Below are 21,346 nucleotides of genomic sequence, written 5' to 3' on the forward strand. Positions count from 1 at the left end.
TTTTTATAAGATTTTGAGCTCCAAATTTTTCTTCTTCCTCCCCTTCCCCCTCCCCAAGATAGCAAGCAATCTGTTAATAAGCATTTATTAAGCATCTACTATGTTCTGGGCACTGTGCTAATTGCTGGGTATACAAAAAAGGCAAAAACCAGTCCCTGCCTTCAAGGAGCTCATAGTCTCAAGGGAGGAGATAACAAGCAACCGAATATGCATAGACAAGGGCTTAGCACAGTGCCTGGCACTTAGTAGGTCCTTAATAAATAATCACTGACTTGACTATAATTACACAACATTCAGTTTTCTTGTTTTTGTTCTTCCCACACATATTAAAACTCTTAATAAATGTTTTCTTTCATTGAATTGCCAAGTCTGGAGTTGTTGGTGTGTTCTACATATCTGTATAGCTGAGACCCCAGGATTGAAAACTTGTCCAAGAAAAGTAAATGTGGTTCTAATCAGCCATTCTGAATTACCCCTGGGAATTAAATGGGAGAATTATTCACATCCCAGGCGAAAGCAGGGTAATGACTTGTCAGGTGTATTGTAGGTAAGATTCTTTTCCTGGACCACATTGGCCTCTAAGGGGCCCTTTCAGCTCTTTGATTCTGTGATTCTAGAACAGCAAGGTCATAGACTTAGAGCCAGAAGGGTCTGCAGAGGCCCTCACGTCCAACCCCCTCATTCTACAGGTGATTCTCAGTTGTAGTACGTGCTGCCCTTTTGGTTGGGGTCTTTCTTCTACGAGTAAGACAATGTGTCCTGTATAGAGATAGTTACAATGGCACCTTTAAAGAAATTCAACGAAGAAAGAGCTGGGCTCATGTAATGTTCCTGTAAGTTGAGTACATCATCCTTGAAGCTGGAAGCATCTATTCCCCTTGTCTGATATCTTTCAGTTGTGGAGTTATTTTCTTCTGACTGATTATGGACAGCCCTGACTTAGATTTTATGTTAGGGGTTGGTTGCTTTCCTAATAACAATAGCTAGCATTTATAGAGCGCTTTAAGGTTTTTGCAAGGAGCTTTGCCTATGCTATCTCATTTGATCCCCACAAGAACCCCATGAGGTAGGTGCTATTATCATCCTCATTCCACAGATGAGGGAACTGAGGCCAAGAGAGGTTAAATGACTTGTCCAAGGTTACCAGTTAGGATGTGTCTGGAATGAGATTTGAACTCAGGACTTCTGACTCCAAATCCATCATTCTGTCCATTTCACTGGCCAGTAACAAAGCATCACATTTATGCACAAGCAAGCTCCTTGAGGGTAGGGACTGTATTTTTTGTTTTGTCTTTGTATACCCAGTCCACCGCTTTGCACATAGTGGGTACTATGTGATATATGATTGTAGGGTTGGATTGGATGAAGGAATTTAGCTCATCAGTTGAGAGGGAGCAATGAAAAAAAAAGCTAGAAGACAAGAGGAAAGACTCTGTGTGTAGAGTCAATTATTCACTTTAATAATTCAGTGTTTTTTGCACTAATGGGCTAGAAAGTAAATACCACTTCACATAAATGCCGTATTTCATTATTTATAATCTCTAGAAATTGAGGTTTAATTAACTCTAACGCCTGAGACTTTTAAGCTATTAAGAAAAACGTTACATCTCAGGCAGCCAGGAAAACAAGCACGGCCAATTTTTCAGATACTCTGAAATTTTTAGATTTCTTTTTTCAAAGTTGGGAGGGGCCTTAAGCCTTGTTTTACGGATGAGGAAGTTGAGTACCAGTGAGGGAGTGGGGGAGAGAGGCATTCTTGAGGTCGGGTAGCAATTTAGGAGCAAAACCCAGGTTTCCTGGCTCCCTCTAAAGCACTCTTGCCATTACATCATGCTGAATATTAGAGTTTCTATCCCAAATATAATTTTTGTTTGGGGTTCCTGGGAGCAGAGGGTCTGAGTCAGAGTAGATGTAATTTGCTGCTTTCTTCTGGATCTGTCAAAAAGCATGTCTTTTCTTGTCTCCAGAGTCAACTCCACTGATAGCTTTCTAAGTGTAATGGAAAGGGAAGCTGGTAATGGGTCCTGGTAGATGCTCTTATCTTCTTCCTTTAGTCTGTTGGCTTCCTGAAGGACTTCTCCCTGATACTTATAATGGTATTCTTCAAATCCCCAGTTTCCTTCAAAGCTTAGCTCAAATGCCATCTCCTATGTGAGCCCTTTCCTGTTCACCTCAGATGCCAGTCTCTCCTCCCTTCAGATTGTCTTGTATTTATTTAACATGTATTTTGTACAATATATCCCTACTCTCCTGGGCAAGTCACTAACCTTTTTCCTACTCTAGGCCAGTGGTTCTCAAATATTTTGGCCTCAGGATTCTTTAAACATTATTGAGGACCCCCAAGAGTTTTTATTTATGTGGGTTATAGCTATTGATATTTATCATACTCAAAATGTCATAGTATCACTTTTAAAAGAGTTTTGACCTCATAGACTGCTGGAAAGGGTCTTGGACACCCCCCAGTGGTCCCCAGACCATACTTTGAGAATCATTACTCTAGGCAACTCTGTAAGAACTATAAGTTATAGAAAAGGTGCCAACCTGGTGGAAGAGGGCATTTCTTCCCCTGAAACTTCCCTACACCTGGGAAATCACAGGTCCATTTCCATTTTTTAAATGCTTACATACATGCATGTCGTCTTCTCCAGTAGAAAGAACTTAAAGGTAAGGGCTATTTCATTTATGTCTTTGTCTTCAGTGCGTGGTGCATAACATACATTCAATAAAAGCTTGACTGACTGATGTTTGTGGTAAATTAAATGAGCTTGTTTCAAAAATTGCTGCTTTTTGCCATCACAGGGTTATAAAATTTGGAGTGGCATGGGACGTTTTTCTTAACAATCAATGGACAGTTATCCACTGAGTCCCTTCTATCTGATATTACTTGAAAGGTTACTGAGTGAGGAGTCAGGCCATCTGAGTCCTAATCCTGACTCTGCCACTAACAGTCTACATGGGAGAATCCTTTAATCTCTAGATTTCAGTTTCTTTACTTCATTTTTTTTTGTCAACATGTAAAGGGTGATACGGTGTGGGGATGAGTGCTGGTGATTTAAAAGGAGAATGGGACAGGCTTGAAACACTTGCTGTGGAGGCATGCAGCAGACAAAGGAATGCATTACCCAGCAATATCCAAGGCCCAGAACTCCATTTTTTTCTCCAGATGTGTTCCAGATGTCTTCTGACTTTGTTCCCATGTGAACCAGTAGAATTCAGTAAAATCCATAGGGTTTTACGCTGTTACATCTTGGATACACAAGAAACACACTTCTCAGTATTTCTTTTTTAGAAATGGTTGCACTTTTTAAACAGAAGGTTGCTATAGAATCATGGATTTGGAGCTGAAAAGGACCGTGGAGGCTAAATCCAACACCAATATTTGTGTAGATAAGAAAACAGAGGCCCAGTGAGGTTAAGTGATCCTAACTGGGGTCACATAGCTGATGTCTGAAGCAAGATTTGGTGCAGCACACCATCCATGATACCACCTCAGACTAGGTTTTAGTTTACTAGTATATACCCTAACATCTTTAATTGCTTCCGTTTGACCAAGTCCAGTTTAAGAGGGATAATTAGGTCTGTAGGTACAGTGTTATAAATGACCAGTTTGGGTTACCCACATCCTTGAGTAGCCAGAATTAGCATGGCAAAAGCTTTTAAAAGGTCTTTATGGAGATCTGCAGCTATAACAAGGAATCAGAGTGCTGGGGCTGAGCTGAGCAGAGGCAGCTTGGGCAGGATGCCCTGAACTGGGCTAAGCTGCCCCAGGAAAACATGGAGCAAAATTCTGGGTCAGCTGCTGCCAGCTGTGAAAATATCTAGCCTTTCAGGAGCAAACGGAAGGCGCTTCTGCCTTTTGAAGGGAAGAATTCTGGTTATTGGTTTCCTGCGTTTCTTTACCTTGGCAGGAAGGAAGCCCTGAACCTGGGGTTGGGGACCGCAGAAGCAGCTGCAGAGCAGTTATAAATTCCTTCCAAGCCCCTAGAGCTGGTGACAGGGTGGATCAACGTCTGAGGAAAGAGGAGAAGAAGGAGGGAGGAGGAGGAGGAAAAGAAGAATGGAAAACAAGAAGGAAGGGCCCTTACCGGTTCTCTCTATCCTACATTATGAAGGCTGGCACAGAGTAGGTGTTTTGTGAATGCTTATTGAATTGAATTGTGAAGTGACTTTGGAAAGATCTCTGCTTTTGAGTGGTCAGCGCAACAGACAGTGCAGTTAGGGGTTAGTGTTAATCCTAGAGCAACAAATCAGAGTATGAAAGTTTAAATTCGTGATTTCATTTAGAATCCTCTTTTGTGCTCTGTTGTGTGGACAGAAATGCTTTTTTGGTGTTATATAGAAACAGATTACAAAGCAATGATGTTTGCCACAAGGTCATGGAGCTTCATGACTTGCCTTTGATCCTCTCTTTAGCTAAGTGGGCATTTATGATATTATAGGCTTCTAGGCAGTCACTCATGGGTAATCTTGGTTCAGCAGCTGGTGTAGCTCCACCTGCAAGCAGTGGGTTAATAAATACTTTATAGGAATATTGATTATAGACACTTGAAAAAGACATAAGAAGGTACACGTGATTCATTAGTGATGCTTCTGGTCAGTGTTTTCAGAGTAAGAGTCCCCTATCCTCTGTATCAGAATCACTGTAAAAAGTGTCTTTGCTTGCATATTTCTCTGAGTCCTAAGTTCAACCCATGCCTGAGATGATTAATGAATAGCACCTCAGAGAGTGGAGTCCCATCAGGAAGGGAGGAGGCTGATGGCCTTCTTGCCCCAGGCCTGCCCCTACCCCATCCCTATAGCTGGAGAGGTTTCACATTGGAAATGGAAAGAAAGGGATAAATGTGAGACTTTTATATGAGGGGACTGTTTGGGAATTGGAGTGAGTCAGTCTTATTTGAAGAAGAAACACTGTCTCTTAGCAAAGGAGGATTGCAAGCCTTAGGGGGATAAGTTAGGTTATAAAGTGTTGTTCAGTTGTGCTGCCTTTTTGTGACCCCATTTGGGGTTTTCTTGGTAGAGATATTGGAGTGGTTTGCCATTTCCTTCTCCAGCTCATTTTACAGATGAGAAAACTGAGGCAAACAGGATTGAGTGACTTGCCCAGAGTCTCACAGCTAGTAAGTATCTGAGGCCAGATTCGAACTCAGGAAGATGAGTTTTCCTGACTGTAGGCTTGGCACTCTATGCACTGCACCACCTAATTGTCCTATAAAGTGTTGAAGACCTTGCTTTTTTGATGTTTCCACAGGGCTCTGGAACTTTTTGACTCCCAGTAACAATGTGCCACAATGAGGGGCCTGGATCAGAGGACCAAATGGGGCCCTTGTGTGAGTTGCCTTGCTGAGGAGAGGAGGGTAGGAAGGTTTGCTGGAATTCTGGTAGAATGGATTAGGACCCAATCTCAGATCACAAAAGTCCAAAGGAAGAGTTGAGAGCAGCAAGTCTGAACGAATGGAATTTGCTGTCCAGATGCCTGGAGCAGCAGATGGAATGAAGTCTATGTAATCCCAAAGCTGTGAAAATGGTGGTCTTCTTGTATCATTAACAGAGATATATTTCAGAAGGATGAATTTTGTGTCTTGTAGATGCTAAATAATTATCTTAGAATTGAATCACTCATTTTTGGAGGGTTCTGTAGTGGCTATGAACTGAATCAGATTTGGAGCTGCAGAGGATCTTAGGGGGCATCCAAGCCAACTCCCTCATTTTACAGATGGGAAAACCAAGACCCTGAGATGTGAAGCAACTTCGCCAGGAACACACATCTAGTAATTAAGTGTACGAGGCAGGATTTGAACCAATGTCTTCCCAACTCCCAAGTCTTCTGTTCTATCCACTGTACCATGCTGCCCTGGAGTAAGGAGCTCTCTGGTTCAAATGCTTTTTCTGCCATTTACTCTAGAACGTGATCGTGGGTAAATCATCTGAACCTCAGTTTCCTCATCGGAAAAATAAAGAACATGGACTAGATGTCCTCTATAATCCCTCATGGCTCTGAAAATTTCCAGTCTTAGCTGATCACACATTATTGTGCACAATAGGAGTGGAGAACATGGATGTGAGAAGCCTTTTAATGGATATATCTTCAAGCTGTGGTGATTTCTAATTTACAGAGGGAGAGGGGAGACAGAGAGACAGAGACAGAGAGAGACAGAGACAGAGAGAGACAGAGACAGAGAGAGAGAGAGAGAGAGAGAGGAGAGGAGAGAGAGAGAGAGAGAGAGAGAGAGGGAGAGGAGAGAGGGAGAGAGAGAGAGAGAGGGGGGAAGAGAGAGAGAGGAAGAGAGAGAGAGGAAGAGAGGGAGAGAGAGAGAGAGGGGGGGAGAGAGAGAGAGAGAGAGAGAGAGAGAGAGAGAGAGAGAGAGAGAGAGAGAGAGAGAGAGAGGGAGAGAGAGAGAGGGAGAGAGAGAGAGGGAGAGAGAGAGAGGGAGAGAGAGGAGAGAGAGAGAGAGAGAGAGACAGAGACAGAGAGAGGAAGAGAGAGAGAGAGAGAGAGGAAGAGAGAGAGAGAGAGAGGGAGAGGAGAGAGGGAGAGAGAGAGAGAGAGAGACAGAGACAGAGAGAGAGAGACAGTGACAGAGAGAGGAAGAGAGAGAGAGAGAGGAAGAGAGAGAGAGAAGACAGACATGGAGACAAAGAGATGGAGGCAGAGACAGAGAGATGGAAACAGAGATGGAGAGACAGAGAAACAGAGAGATGGAGAGACAATGAGAGAGAGAGAGAGAGAGAGAGAGAGAGAGAGAGAGAGAGAGAGAGAGAGAGAGAGAGGGGAAAAGACAGAGAGACAAGCAAAGAGAGATATAGACAGGGGGAAGAAGAGTTGAGAGAAACAGAGAGAGAAGGAGAGAGAGAGAGAGAGAGAGAGAGAGAGAGAGAGAGAGAGAGAGAGAGTGAGAGAACCAGAAACAACCTCTGAGTATCATCTAATAAAGGAAAAAATAAAAATAATTAAATGGTCAAAACAATGAAGTAAATCTCTTCCCAAAGACTATAGATCTGAGGGGGGAAAGGGCTCCAGCTTTTACAGCCAGATTCTCCACCATTATTAAATAGCACTGGCCAGTAAGTGATAGCCAACTAAGTTTACCTCTAATAGAAGATTGGGAAAGGTGCCCACTTCAGTGACCTGAAGCTTTATCACCCATTGTGCCTGCACAAGACAAATTCATTACCTGAAGCCTGAGATGACTAGCGTAATGTGAGAGGTAGGCAGAAAGGTGCTGCCATGCCCCCAGGGGCTGTTATTCCTTCTGGCCCCTGTGGATTTATAAAAAGTGTTTGTCACTGGACACCAAGATAGGCGGCAGTCCCTGGCTCAATGCTTTCTATCATGTGTGGCTGAAAGGGTAGGGAACAGCTGAAGAGGCCAATTGGCTCCTAATTCGGACTCAAGGGAAATAAGTAACATTGCTTCCCTAAGCACATGCAGGGCTGTTGGAAACCCCAGGTTAATTGCAAGGGAGCTTGCAGCAGCTGGCACATAGGAGATGGGCAGGGCAGGACAGAGTAGTGGAAAGAACTTGCCAGGGCCCCCTAGATAAAGGAGAAATGGATTCAGTGCCATCTGCTGATGGGCTTTCTAGCTCAGTAACCAACACTAAGTCGCTTGGCTTCTCTGACAAAAACCTTAGTTTCCTCATCCATAAAATGGGAATAACAGCTATCAAGGTTAGGAGGACCAGATGAGAACATGTCTACAAAGTGCTTTGTGAGTCTTAAGGGGCCATATAAATGTCAGCTTATTATTATTGATTGATTAATTATTGTTGTGATAGGCAAAGGGATCGAGAAGAAATAGTAGAAGTGGGTGAGAGTGAGAGATGCAGGAAGAGACAGATGTTAGGGTCCGGGAAAAAGGGGTAAGTTGTCCTCATCGCCACACAGTGTTAATTTTTAGGTGCACTGTTAGAGAAATGTGGTCTTAAAGAGAAATGGGATAAAAGTTATTCTCGGACACGTTGACTTAGTGCCTAGAGTTTGTGAGCTGGACTTTACTTGTACCAGTTACAGTCTGGGATAATCAGATTTGCAAAGTTTGCCAAATGACCCCACCCAGATCTTCAACTTTTGTGATTGTGAACAGAGCCAGGAGCAAGCCCTCTATTAGTTGAACAAGTGGCACGCTGATTGGCCAGTATACTTTTGGAAAGCAGATGGGAAGGAGGATTCCAATTCTCAAATTAATTTCAGTTGTCTCAAAGTGCCCCTTACTAACCTCCTCCACTCTCTTGAAAACTCTTCTTAGCATTCAGCGTGTTTGAGAATTGGCTTCTTCTCCTTGTTTGGAACAGATCTTTTATGGGGAGGAAATGTCTATTCGGCAACTGAGTTAGGATTTTGGCCTCTCAGATGGTGTTCCCGGTCCAGTGGCTGACTCCGTACTTGATACATCAGTCGGTGTTGCAGATCATCTAGCCTCACTCTGCCTCCATTTCTCCTCCGTGCTGAACTTAATACTCATCGGCTCACTGAGCCGGCAGTGAGGCGTAGCTAGTATTAAATTTGCATGCATCGAGGCTCTCCCTGGGCTTAGAAATCCAAATGTTTTGTCCTCACCTCCTCCCTTTCTCTCTGACTTGCACATTCTCTTTTTATGCTGTGGTCATGCATTCCACTCTTAAAATAAAAACATCCAGATGGGGGGTGGGAAATATTGTATTGCTCATATTACATGGGAAAGTTGTGGAGGGCCCTGCCACCAACTTCTTGTGGGGGTTATGCCCAAATCAAATTTCTATGGCCTGTGCAAATAGAAAGCCTCTTCAGCCATCAGGAAGGCAGGATCAGTTATTGAAAATCAGCGGTGATATTTCAAAATAGGTTGGATGAAACTCAGCTGTAGTTGAGTAGCCCTGGCTTAGTGGAGGCAGAAGCAATTCAAACGCTCTTAACAATCCAAGTGATTTATCTGCTGCTACTGGTATGTATTTATGTGTGTATGTGTATGTGACGCTGTATACACACACACACACACACACACACACACACACACACACACACACACACACACACATATATAGGTAATATTGTTTAGTCATTCAGTTGTATCCAAATCTTCATGATCCTGTGAACCATATATTGTCCACACAATTTTCTTGGCAAAGGTAATGTAATAGTTGTCCATTTCCCTCTTCAGTGGGTTAAGGCAAACACAGGTCGAGTGACTTATCCAAGGTCACACAGCTAGTAAGTATATGAGGTGTGATTTCAACTCAGGTCTTTCTGACTCCAGGACCAGTGTTTTAGCCACAGAACTGCCTAGCTGCCTCAAATATATAATATATGCACATATACATATTTATAGATAATAAATAATATATACACGCATACATAATATATATTACACATGCAGGTAGTTGTAGTATACTCATGTATAATATATACAGTATATATGCATGTTTATGTATATATTATATATGAAATATTACCTGTGAAATCCCATCATATATATATTTATGTGTGTGTGTGTGTGTGTGTGTGTGTGTATATGAAACTCCATCTCTTGCTTATGTTCCCTTGTCTAAAATATTCTCCCTCCCCATCCCCCCCTCGTAGAATGTCTTGACTTCATTGAAATCACAGCCCAAGTATCTTTCTATGCAAGGCCTCTCTTGATCCCCCTTCAAATATTAGGGCTTACTCCTTCTTGAATTAACATATGTATTCTTTTCACGTACCTATCAATGTGTGTGTTGTGTTGTCCCAATAAATGTCAGTGATCTGGGGGGGCAGCAAGGGTTTAGAGGACTGTCTCCATGTCCCCAGAGCCTAGCACAGTGCCTGGTATGTAGGATTTGCTTAATATGTGTATGTTGAATTGAGTGGAATAAATATGGGTCTAAATTTGTACTTTTCAAATAAGCAGAATTGTCAAAATGTTTATCATGTCACAAAATAGAACAGATTTTGTCTGTTGATATGTTTTTTAATTGGAGATAGCTTACTTAGCACTTAAATGCTTGTTGACTGACTGGTCTCGCCAGTCTTGGGATGTTTTTATGCATTTTACCCAATAATGTTTTTATTTTCTCTTCCCAGAAAGCACGGGGAGCCAAAACGCCCCCCAGCCTCGCCAGCGGAACAATGGATGCACCTGGCCGTGGTGGCGTGTGGGGACCGTCTGGAAGAGACTCTCATTATGCTCAAATCAGCCGTTCTCTTCAGCTATCGGAAGATTCGATTTCACATCTTTGCTGAGGATTCACTGAAGCCTGAGTTTGATAAGAAGGTAAATGTACAGGAAACCATAGTAGCTGTATATAAAGCCCAGGCTAAATAAAGCCTACACTTGGGCACGTGTACAGGGCCTAGAGAGAATGGTCTATTTCCTGACGATGATGATCACTGCCCTCTCTCCTTCTTAGTTCCATGTATCAATCATGGAGACCATTACTTTATCCTGTGACTAAATCTGTTTATAAATACCGTATTTTCCCCCTTTTCATTTCTTCTTAATTGGACAAATCCTGAGATTTTTCACTTGGGGGAGAACAAAGGACCTTTCTTGTTTCATATCTGTCTTCTCCATTCCACTGTCTTACATCCATGCCTCTGGGCTAGTTATAGTAATGAGAAATACCTAAGAGGAGTAGGTTGGGTAGAAGGTTAATGATAAGAAAGCTAGGAAATATTACATTTTCTAAGCAAAAAAAAAAATGGGCTTAATGTCTTCATCAAGAGCAGCCTGAGGAATATTTGGAATAAATTGGGATCGTAAATTGGTTTGAAAATGCCAGAGGAAGAGCTGAAATCAGGGAGGAAGGGGAGGAAGAGGAAGAGGGGTGACCTACAGTCAGCTACCACTTAAATATCTTTCAGTTATTTAAAGCATCAGCAGTGCTGTTGTGTTTTGTTTTTTTAGTGTCTGAGGTCTGCTTTGAACTTAGGTCTTTCTGACCCCGAGCTCAGTGCTGTAGCCTCAGAACTGCCTCGCTGCCTCACATATATAATATACACACATATATGTATTTATGTATAATGGATAATACATGTACATACATGCATAATATGTATCATACACTCATGTATTTATACTATATTCATGTATGGTATATACAGTATATGCACCATATATGCATGTCAGCAACTGACCCTGCCTTCATAATGGTCCTTTTGTTTTTACATCAGATATTTCTCCTTAATTTCCCCATCCTTAGTGGAACCCTTCTTTGTAACAAAGAAAAGCATTGAAGTAGAGCCCACAGACAGTGTCAGTCTACAAGCATTAATTGTGTGTTATGTACTAAACACTGTGCTAATATTGCTGGGGATACAAAGAAAGGCAAAACCTGACCCTGCCCTCAAAGAGCTTACATTCTAACTAGGGGGACAACTGTGTATGTACTGTGTTCATCTTAATTACACTAGAATTGGTCTTAAGGGAAAAGCTCTAACCTCTGGCGTGGGCTGTCAGGGTGTAGGAAAGGCTTCTTATAAAAAGTGGGATTTGAGCTGAGTCCTGAAGGAAGGCAGGAAAGCCAGAGGCAGAGATGAAGATGGGGAGCATTCCTTATTCCATATCTGTAGTCTCCTACTTCTCTACTGAGAGGAGGGATGGATGTTTTCATGCTCAGTTCTGTGGGGGGGATTGGTTATTTCAATTAATAAGAACCTGATTGATTTTTAGTATTGTTTTCATTAACATTATTACAACTGTGTCTTTTAGGGGCAGCTAGCTAGAACTCTTCCTGAGTTCAAATCTGGCCTCAGACACTAGCTGTGTGACCCTGGGCAAGTCACTTAACCCTGTTTGCCTCAGTTTCCTTCTCTGTAAAACGATCTGGAGAAGGAAATGGCAAGCCATTCTAGTATCTTTGCCAAGAAAAACCCAAAATGGGGTCATGGAGAGTCAAACATGACTGAACAACAGCAAAAACTATATTTTTTTATCCTGATTTTGCTTCATTCATCATCAGTTTGTACTAAATTTTTCATAGTTCTTTCATACTTTCCTATTGCAATGGAGAGTACCACCATCCTAGTCAGCCTGGACTCCTTACTCTCTCACCCTGCACATCCAATCAGTGGCCAAGCCTTGTCATTTCTACCCTTGTCACATCTCTCTTTCTTCTGATGTGGCCACTACCCTGGTGCAGGCTTTTTTCATTTCACACCTGGGCTATTGAAGTAGCCTGTGACTGGTCTCCCTGTCTCAAGTTACTCCCTGTTCTGGGTCATCTTCGATCAGGTCTGACCATGTCACCTCTAGTAACCTGTTACTTCCAGAATCAAATATAAAATCCTCTGTTTGGCTTTTAAAGCCCTTCACAACCTCACCCTTTCCTATTTTCCCAGTCTTCATACACCTCACCCCATTCTCCATACTTTTTCATCCATTGACATATAACACTCCATCTCTTGGTTCTAGACAAGAGCCTGGATCTTACTTAATGTCTTTTCCCCATGCTTGGAGCTCTGCCTCCTAGCTTCCCAGAAGTCTCAGCTAAAGTCCCATCTTCTGAAAGAAGCCTTTTGAATTCCTCCTTTAAGTTAATGGCTTCCCTCTGAGGTTATTTCCAATTTATCAGTCAGTTAGCAAGCATTGATTAAACACCTGCTGTGTGTCAGGCACTGTGTTAAGTCTTGGGGATACAGAAAAAGTCACAAGGTGGTCCCTGCTTTCAAAGAGGTCACGGTCTAATGTGGGAGACAACAATTATATACAAGGAAGCATGTGTAGGGTAAAGGGGAGGTAATCGAGAGAGGAAAAGCCCAAGCATTAAAGGGCTTAGGTGAACCTTCTTTGTAGAAGGTGAGATTTTAGCAAGGACTTAAAGGAAGCCCCAGAAGCTGAGGAGGCAGAGAAGGAGGAGAGGATTTCAGACGTGGAGGATGTATCTTGTCTGTTTGTAGCTGTTTTCATGTTGTCCCTCCCATTAGACTGTGAGCCCCTTGAAAGCAGGAAATGGTTTTTGCCCGTCTTTGTTCCCACAGCATTTAGAACAGTGCCTGGCACATAGTAAGCACATAATGAATGCTTGTCAACTTGACTTCTTTATAGTTGTCATTTCTTAGAGTATAATAATACGCCTTCACATCTCAGTTTGTTCCGCTCTTCCCCAGTCCATTGGCACCCCCTTGGTTTGCAGGGGTTTGCTGTCCCCCAGAAGTTATCATCTGTGTTTTACTGTGTTGAGTTTAAGGAGGAAGGTATCAGGGCAGGGGAGGAGTAAAAGACCAAGACACGTTTTGTGTGCTCTCAATGGTGTTTTAGCCTTCAGAAGCCTAGAGGGTTTGGAGGGCACAGGAGAAGGTTTCAAAGGCCAGCACCGTTGGCTTCATTTCCCTTTGGCATCGTGTTTCCAGTTCCCCTTGCTCAGACTTTCTGACAACCCTCTGCTCCATCAGAGCTTCTGTGTTCTAGGTCTCATTCCATTATTACCTTGCTGACTAAAGTAACAAAGGAATTTATAAAAAGGCTCTACTGCTTAATAAGGGCTTTTATGATAGAATATTGTGTATCATATCACAGGATAATGAATGGATTAGTGAAAAAGCATTTAATAAGTGTTTACTGTGTGCCAAGCACCGTGCAAAGCACTGAGGATACAAATAGAAAAAAAAAAAAGGAGCCCGAACTCCATTTGGGAGAGACCACACATACCAAAGAGTTCAACTGCCCGGTAGATGGAAGGGTTCAGCAATCCTGAGGATGCAGCATCAAGGTGGGTGGCACAGCCTACGGGTCTTTCGGGGGATGCAGGGATCTAGAGAATGATAATAATAACAATAGTAATAACTCACATTTACGTAACACTTAAAGGTGGCATACTATTTTATACATAGTATCTCATTGGAGCCTCACAACAACCTTTTCAAACAGGTGCAGTTATTTCCACTTTACAGTCAAGGAAACTGAGCCCCACAGAGTCGCACAGCTAACAAGTGTCTTAAGTAGGATTTGAACCCAGGTCTTTCTCTTTACAAGTCCAGCATTCTATTTACTAATACAGGATTATGGATCTGGAGCTTGGAGTCTCAGAGACCCTCTGTACTAACAGCCTCATTTTACAGACCCAGATCAGTTAAGTGACTTATCTAAAGTAATTTGAACCCAGCTTCTCTGACCCCAGAGCTCATTCCTTTGCCAAATAATGTCTGTTTTTCTACCTGGGAGATAATGGGGGACTTTTAGGCAGTGTCTTTGAGCAGGTTGTGGGAAGAGTATAAGGGTGTACTACCCTTTTGATGATTAGATCAAGTAGGATTAATTGTATATAAATTTCGCCTGGCAGATGTGTACTGGTGATGGTGATGGTAGTGGTAGCAAAACTCCAGCCAGATGTTAATATCAGGGGTTGGGCACACTGCCTTACAACTTATCTCTTAAACTCCCTCCCTCCTGCATTTAGCAGCATTATAGGTCATTTCACTCTTTCTAATCTCCCCTCTCTTGCTTCCCTGTCTTACAGTTGCGACAGTGGCCTTCCTCATACACAAAGAAGTTTGAACACAGCATCTACCCAATCACATTTTCTGTTGGAAATGCTCAGGAGTGGAAGAAGCTGTTCAAGCCTTGTGCTGCCCAGAGACTCTTTCTTCCGGTAGGGACACCTGGTTTTCATCAAAGCCAATTTGTCAATGGAGTACTTTGGGAAGTCGGACTAAGTTGGTCCAAGTATATTTGGAGATCATTGTCTTAGCACTAAAAATGCAGTGGTTTTGGGTTTGCTTGTCAAAAATGCATTGGGGAGAAGAATCTACAAGATTCTTATTAGAATAAGTAGGCCTTATCCTTTCAGGTTGGCCTGTCCATGATTAGGATGTTATCTGCTTGGTATTCTGAAATATTCTTCACAATCCATGTGGCAGGAAGTTAATTTGGATGTGGTTTTTTCTTTTTCTTTCTTTTTTTAAAAATTGATTAAAGGGAGCTAGGTGAGAGCAAGTCAGTCTTTTAGCAGTGTTATTGATCACCTGCTTTGCCAGGCATTAGGGATACAGAGACATTGGTGAAAGAACTCTTGCCCTCAGAGAGCTCACATTCCAGCAGGGAAGACAACATGTAACTGTCTCTAGCCATGACTGGGTCATGAATTCCCATAGCCCAATTCAACACACATTATATGCCTTCTATCTGCCAGTCACTGTGCTTCTCTTCACCCCACTCCCACCCCCATGCTTGGTATTTATTTTGTACATACTTAATCTCAGACTTAAAGACAGTGTGGTGTAGTGAGTAAAGAGTTGGCCTTCAAGCCAGAAAAACCTGGATTCAAATCCTGACTCTGGCACATACTGGCTGTATGATGCTGGGCAAGTCACTTCACTTCATAGGTGTCTACGCTGCTCTCTGAGACTAGGCATTGCAGAGAAAATGCCCACCTGTGTCGGTAGAGGGCATTTCTTTATTTGGGAGTTCTCTGTATGCATGAAATCACAGGTCTGGTTTCTATCCATAATCATTCAATGTCTCCAAATGACTGTAAGATCCTAAGTTAAAGAAAAGTCCCCATACCCATAGTACACATGGATGAAACTATAGGGATGGACCAAATATGTATTTATATACATACATTCATATGTGTGTGTATATATGTGTATGTGTGTATATACCTACACCAAAGAATAATGACTTTTTTGTATATATGTATGTGTATATGTATATGTATGTATGTGTGTATATACATATATGTACATATATAGGCAACATACATACAAAATATGCCAAATATACCAAAAAAACTACATTATAAGAAGAATATCTTCTTTGATATGTGTATACATACATGTGTGTATATGTAAATATGTGTATGTGTATACAAGTGAGTATATGTATGTATCGTACACACAAACACCAAAGAAGAATGTCATTTTTTTGTGCTCTCAAATCAATGGGAACTGCACATGATCACACCCTGACCCAGAGTGGTGATTTCCTTTCCACCATTGAAACAACAAAACCCCTTGCTGTTGGTTTTCATTCATTCTCTGCTGACTGAATTTTCCCTTTTGAATGACAAATGGATGCTGCCATTACTTATCTTCTGTTGATAATAGAAACCAGCCCTTACTTCAAACAATAAAGGTCGATTTTAGTTGGAGTGCATTTACCTCTTTTCAGTAATATATCGTGGCATCAGCTTATAAACTTGGCATTTCAGAGGCATAGGTAGAGATGTATTGAGCCTTGAGGTAATTTAAAATCAAGTCTGGATGGAATTTCCCCTTGTAATCCATCTCTTTAAAAACCAAGTCAGATATACTGCTGAGGTATAGCACAGACAATAGGAATCTTAAAATATAAGCATCCAGGTGGAGTTGATTGGGAAAGAGACACATTGAACTATTCTTAGCCACTAGGTAGGTAGCCACGCGAGGCTGGTGCCTAAAACAGAACCAGAGCAGAGCTTTGGAGTCCAGCATTCAGCATCACAGAATTTGGGAGTTGGAAGGGACCTTATTGGCCATTGACATAGTCCATTGACAAAAGGCATTGTCAATGTAGCAGATCTGACAAGAGGTCAGCCAATCTTTGCTTGAAGGCCCCAAAGGAAGGGGAGCCCACCCCCTCTTCATGCAGCCCATTGAACTTTTAGACAACTCTAACTGTTGAGGAGTTTTTCCTTATATGCCACCTAAATCTGTTTCTTTGCAACTTAACTAGCCATTCTTCCTGAGTCTGTCCTCTGGGTCCAGAAAGAATGAGTTTAAAACCCTCCTTCTAAGGACAGCCCCTCAGATACTTAAAGAGAGCTATTATATCTCCCGTAAGTCTTCCTTCTTTAGGCTAACCCTGCACAGTTCCTTCAAACAGTTCTCATATGACTTGGACTCATAGCCCTTCACGGTGCTGGTGGCCTTCCTCTGGCCAGGCAGGCCCCGAGCATGGATTAAGCATTGGCTGCGGGCCATATACTGTGCTTCTTGCAGCTTGGTGGTAATTTTCTTGAACAGTGGCACCCTCTCTTAATGCTGTGTGGATAGATTTTTACCACTGGCATAAAGTAATGGCAGAAAGTTTCACAATATAGAATTATTTCATTTTCAGGTATAATCATCTTCCATTCTAGTTCCAGCAATTTGGCTTTTGTTGCATCTAGGAATAGAGGTGAAGTTTCCTTTTCGATTTATAAGCTCTTCACCAGTCTTTAGATCTAAGAAAACCAAAAGGCCTAAGATTAGTCTAGGTCAAAGTAAAATAAGAATTACAGAATTTTCCCTCAGCCGAACTAGTCAGACAAACTAACATTATACACTTCTCTTAGATCTTCTCCTCCTTTAACTGGCTCATATGGACTGATCCCAAGATATCCAGACTGTGGTCAAGGTTGGATACCCACATGGACTTGAATAAATGTATCCAGCTGGTCTGAGGCACTGGGAACAGAGTACTAGAATGGAATCATCATTTGCACCTGATCTTGGCAAAGAGAGTGGGAAAGAGTCTGGATCCAGAATTTGGCATTCCTGAAAACCCGTCAGCTAGAATTACAGCTTTAACTCCAAATTTGGTACCTGAAATAGTAATCAGAGTACAAACCGAGTAGAACAAGGATGATTTCAACACTCCGTAAACATTAGGTGAGCTTAGTGCCAACCCAAGTCATACAGTTAATGAGAAAAGCAGTTGGACTTGATGTTACTTTCTGGCGGCAGATTTCTTCCATCAGATTTTTTTGAGGGGGAGGAGGTAAAAGGTTTTTGCATCTTTTATTAACCATTCAGCTTCTGGAAAAACCGATTTGTGGCAACAAGCCTATCCTAGTTTGAAAAACACTCATCTACATCAGTGATATAACATATCCCAGGAGATTTTGCCCAACTGACATTTACCAAGGAGACGTGTTCTGTTCAAACCAACCAAAGCACAAGTGACAGATTTTCATCGACAACCTCCTCAAAAAGCTAATTGGAAACTAAATATTTAGAATCAGATTTTGTTTCCTAAAGAGATTTTTTTAAAAGAAGAAAAGTACCCCTGTGTACAAATATATTTATGGCAGCTCTTTATAGTGGCAAAAAACTGGAAACTGAAGTGTTGCCCAGCAGTTGGGGAATGTCACGACAAATTATGGCATATGAATGTGATGGAATACTATAGTGCTGTACAAAATGATGAAGGAGATGGTTTCGGAGAAACCTGGGAAGATTTGTATGAACTGATACAGGGTGAAGCCAGCAGAATGAGGACAATGTATATAATAATAACTTTCTGCAGACAAACAACTTGAAAGTACTTAAGAATTCTGATCTGATGAATGACTAACAACAATTCCATAGGAGCCATGATGGAGCATACTGGCCACCTCCAAACAGATGATCAACTCAGGGTGAAGAACCAAACATATGGTTTTTGGATGTAGCTACTGTGTGAATTTATTTTGCTTGAATATGCACATTTGTTACAAGATTTCCTTTGGCTTGTTTTAATCAAGTGTAGGGGAGGGAGGCGGGAGGGAGAGAAAATACGTTTTTGTTCATTGAAAAGCTTAAATTAAAAAAACCTTATCTGAGTTGACTGGAATGAGGGGCAAGAATGTGTGTGTGTGTGTGTGTGTGTGTGTGTGTGTGTGTGTGTGTGTGTGTGTGTGTGTAACTTTACTGTGTGATCATCTCTATTAAAACATAGAAAAGAAAGAGAAAATCAAGGCTAGAAACAACATCCTTTGGAAGGTAGTCTCCTCAGGGTCATCTGGCAGCTCATCTAGATATCTCCTGACCCACTGATTGTGCCATATTCCTCTGTAACAGATTATGCATATATCGGATGGAATCCATCTACCCAAGAAACTGGATTTTGCTTTATGTGAATTGTCATGAAAAAAGCAGGGATAGCTAAAGTCAATATCAAAAAGTTGGATGTGTTCCCAACATCTGATTCAAGGTGGGGAATGAAGAGAGAGGGAGGCAAACCAAAGGAAGAATCAAAACAGGTGGAAGAGTGTTTGCTAGCTATTATCTGAACACACCAAAAGCTGATGCCGTAAAACGTAGGAGTCCTAAATGTGGCAGTCTCTCTTTGGATGGAACAGCTGGCATCAGGATGAAGATGGTGGAATCAAACACTAAAACCAAGTTGACCCCCCAAAAACATAGGAAGGCCATCCTGTATAAGCCAGTATGCACTGACCAATCTGTTCCACCCTGGATGCTTCTAAGACCAAGACTGACATGATCAAACACGTCTACCCCAGCGAGCCCGGGAAATGTGGAGATAGTCCCAAGTAGAATCAAGGCACCTTCTTTGTAGACTCCTGGAGAAGACCTGTGTAGAGTCAGTTAAAATTGTAAAAGAGAATAGAGACTTTGCACTCTGTGTCACTCTGGGAATATTGTTGTAAACACACACCAGCAATGGTAGAGTAAGGCTCTGTGTATGTATGCCTATATGTATGTGTATGCATATATGCATGTGTGTGCATCTCTCACACACGTGCGTGTGCGTGCGTCACCACCACCACCACCAATCTAAATAGGTTAAGTTCTCTTATATAGCAATCTGAATACTGTACAGATTTGCTCCAGTGCATACGAGTGTGTAGAAACTGACATTTCCCTGGTTTAGTGGAAAGACCAAAGCTGACATCTTGATTTTCCCACCCATGAACTTTGTGGCCGTGCACAAATCACTTAACTTCTGTATCCTCATCGGTCAAATGAGAGAGTTGAGCTGAATGTGCTGTAGGGTCCTCTCTACCTCAAGTCTGTTATCCTAGAAGTATTCCATTATCCTCCAAAAGGGGCTGTAGTAAATTCCTGCTCAAATTCTGAATGTGGAGTTCCACAAGAGGGCACAGTTGAAGCAAAAATAACAATTAAACACATCTCCTGACTGTTTTACTGACTGTACAGTGAAACAGTTTGGATTTGTAGAATTAAAATCACAAAACTTGAAAAAACACTACCATGGATTTCTGTTAAAGAGTTTCCTATTGTATTTTTACAATTAAAAAAGCATGTTATAAAGACAATTACCACGTATTTGGAATTGTCCTTTCCTATTTCTTCAAAATATTTTCCATATTTTCAAAGGGTTTTTCCCATGTGAGCGCATTTAGTATAGGATGGGAAGTTCTTTGTTCATTGCACAATTGAAATAAAAGAAAAATGACTTAAATTATATCCCTGGAAAAAAATATTTTAGGTGTTTACTTTGTACATATAACACTTACATAATTCTCTCTATACCCAGAAATCACAGAGTTGAATAGTGATTTGGGTGTCTGTTTCCATGTCTGTGTAGATCACATTCTAGTCTGATTTTCTGTCTTTGAATGTAAGTATATTTTGTTGTCATTGTTTGAGAGCCACGATCCCATCAGTGTGAAGAACTCCTGGCATGGAAACTCCATCTTCCCATGCAGACTCGTCAACTTTTAGTTTAGAAAGTTGTCTAGGTCACTGGGAGGTAAAGAACTTGGCCGTAGACCCCATGCCAATATGTGAGAGGCAGGACTTGAATCCAAGGCTTCTTGCTTCTAAGATCAGTAGTCTACATGCTATCCTATAAACTGCCTCTTGTACATTAAATAATTATGGAAATTATTATAGGAAAAAGAACTGTTGCCATAGTCTCTTTCATCCAGTGTGTTAGCTGATTCTCCTAACCTTGAGTTATTCAATTAATTTCAGCAGATTACTTCTTGGCCTTCTGTGTGCCAAGCTCTGTACTAGGCTCTGAGGACACATAGACAACAGAAATAATGCTGCCCTCAAGGAGCTTACGTGCTATCTTGTATTTACTTATCTGAGTACATGTTATGTCTCCCTTCCCTCCAGCAGAATTTAATTTCTTGAGGGCAAGAACTACAGTGCCTTGCACATAGTAGGTAGTTCATATATATGTTTGTTTAATTAAATTGAAGATTCTTTGAGGAATAGAAAGTACTAACAACTGGGAGGATTCCTAAGCTCCTTAAGGTCAGGGACAGCCTTTTGCCTTTTTAATTTTTGGTGGGTGAGGGGATATCTCTAGCACTTAGTAGGTGCTTTATAAACATTGATTGATTGAAAGAGGAGGTGGCTTCTCAGGTGAGCCTTAAAGGAAAGATAAAGATCCCAAGAGGCAGAGTGGACAGAGGTGATAGCTTTTAAGAGATTGGAATGCCATGTTGAGGGTACAGTCAGGAGTCCTTCCCTTTTGGCAGAAGTACCGAATATCTGAAGGAAAGTAATATGGGAACAAGCAAAGAAAGGTAGGTAAGAGCGAACTAGATTGTAGAGAGTCTTAACTACCCGGGTAAGGAATTTCTATTTAAGCCTAGAGACTAGGGGGCCAGTGATGATTTTTGAACCAGGGAATGGCATGGCCAGATCTGTGTCATAGGAAGGTGGTTTTAGTAGCTCTATTGATGATGGAGTCCCAGAGGGAGAGGCTGGAAATGGTAGGGCCAGTAAGGAGGCT

The 21,346-nt window shown here is 41.7% G+C and overlaps 1 protein-coding gene across 1 annotated transcript in view; it reads left to right on the top strand.

Annotated features, from left to right (window-relative positions):
- The window catches only part of GXYLT2 (glucoside xylosyltransferase 2), a 75,531-nt gene that overhangs the window by 14,681 nt on the left and 39,504 nt on the right, over positions 1 to 21,346 (top strand). Inside the window, exons 2-3 of the mRNA XM_021007588.2 lie at positions 10,039 to 10,228; positions 14,412 to 14,543. Coding sequence (XP_020863247.1) covers positions 10,039 to 10,228; positions 14,412 to 14,543 — 322 coding nt within the window. The remainder of the gene's footprint in view (positions 1 to 10,038; positions 10,229 to 14,411; positions 14,544 to 21,346) is intronic.

This window comes from Phascolarctos cinereus, unplaced genomic scaffold (genome assembly GCF_003287225.1).
Source record: "Phascolarctos cinereus isolate Bilbo 61053 unplaced genomic scaffold, phaCin_HiC Scaffold_4;HRSCAF=312, whole genome shotgun sequence".
Lineage (NCBI taxonomy): Eukaryota > Metazoa > Chordata > Mammalia > Diprotodontia > Phascolarctidae > Phascolarctos > Phascolarctos cinereus.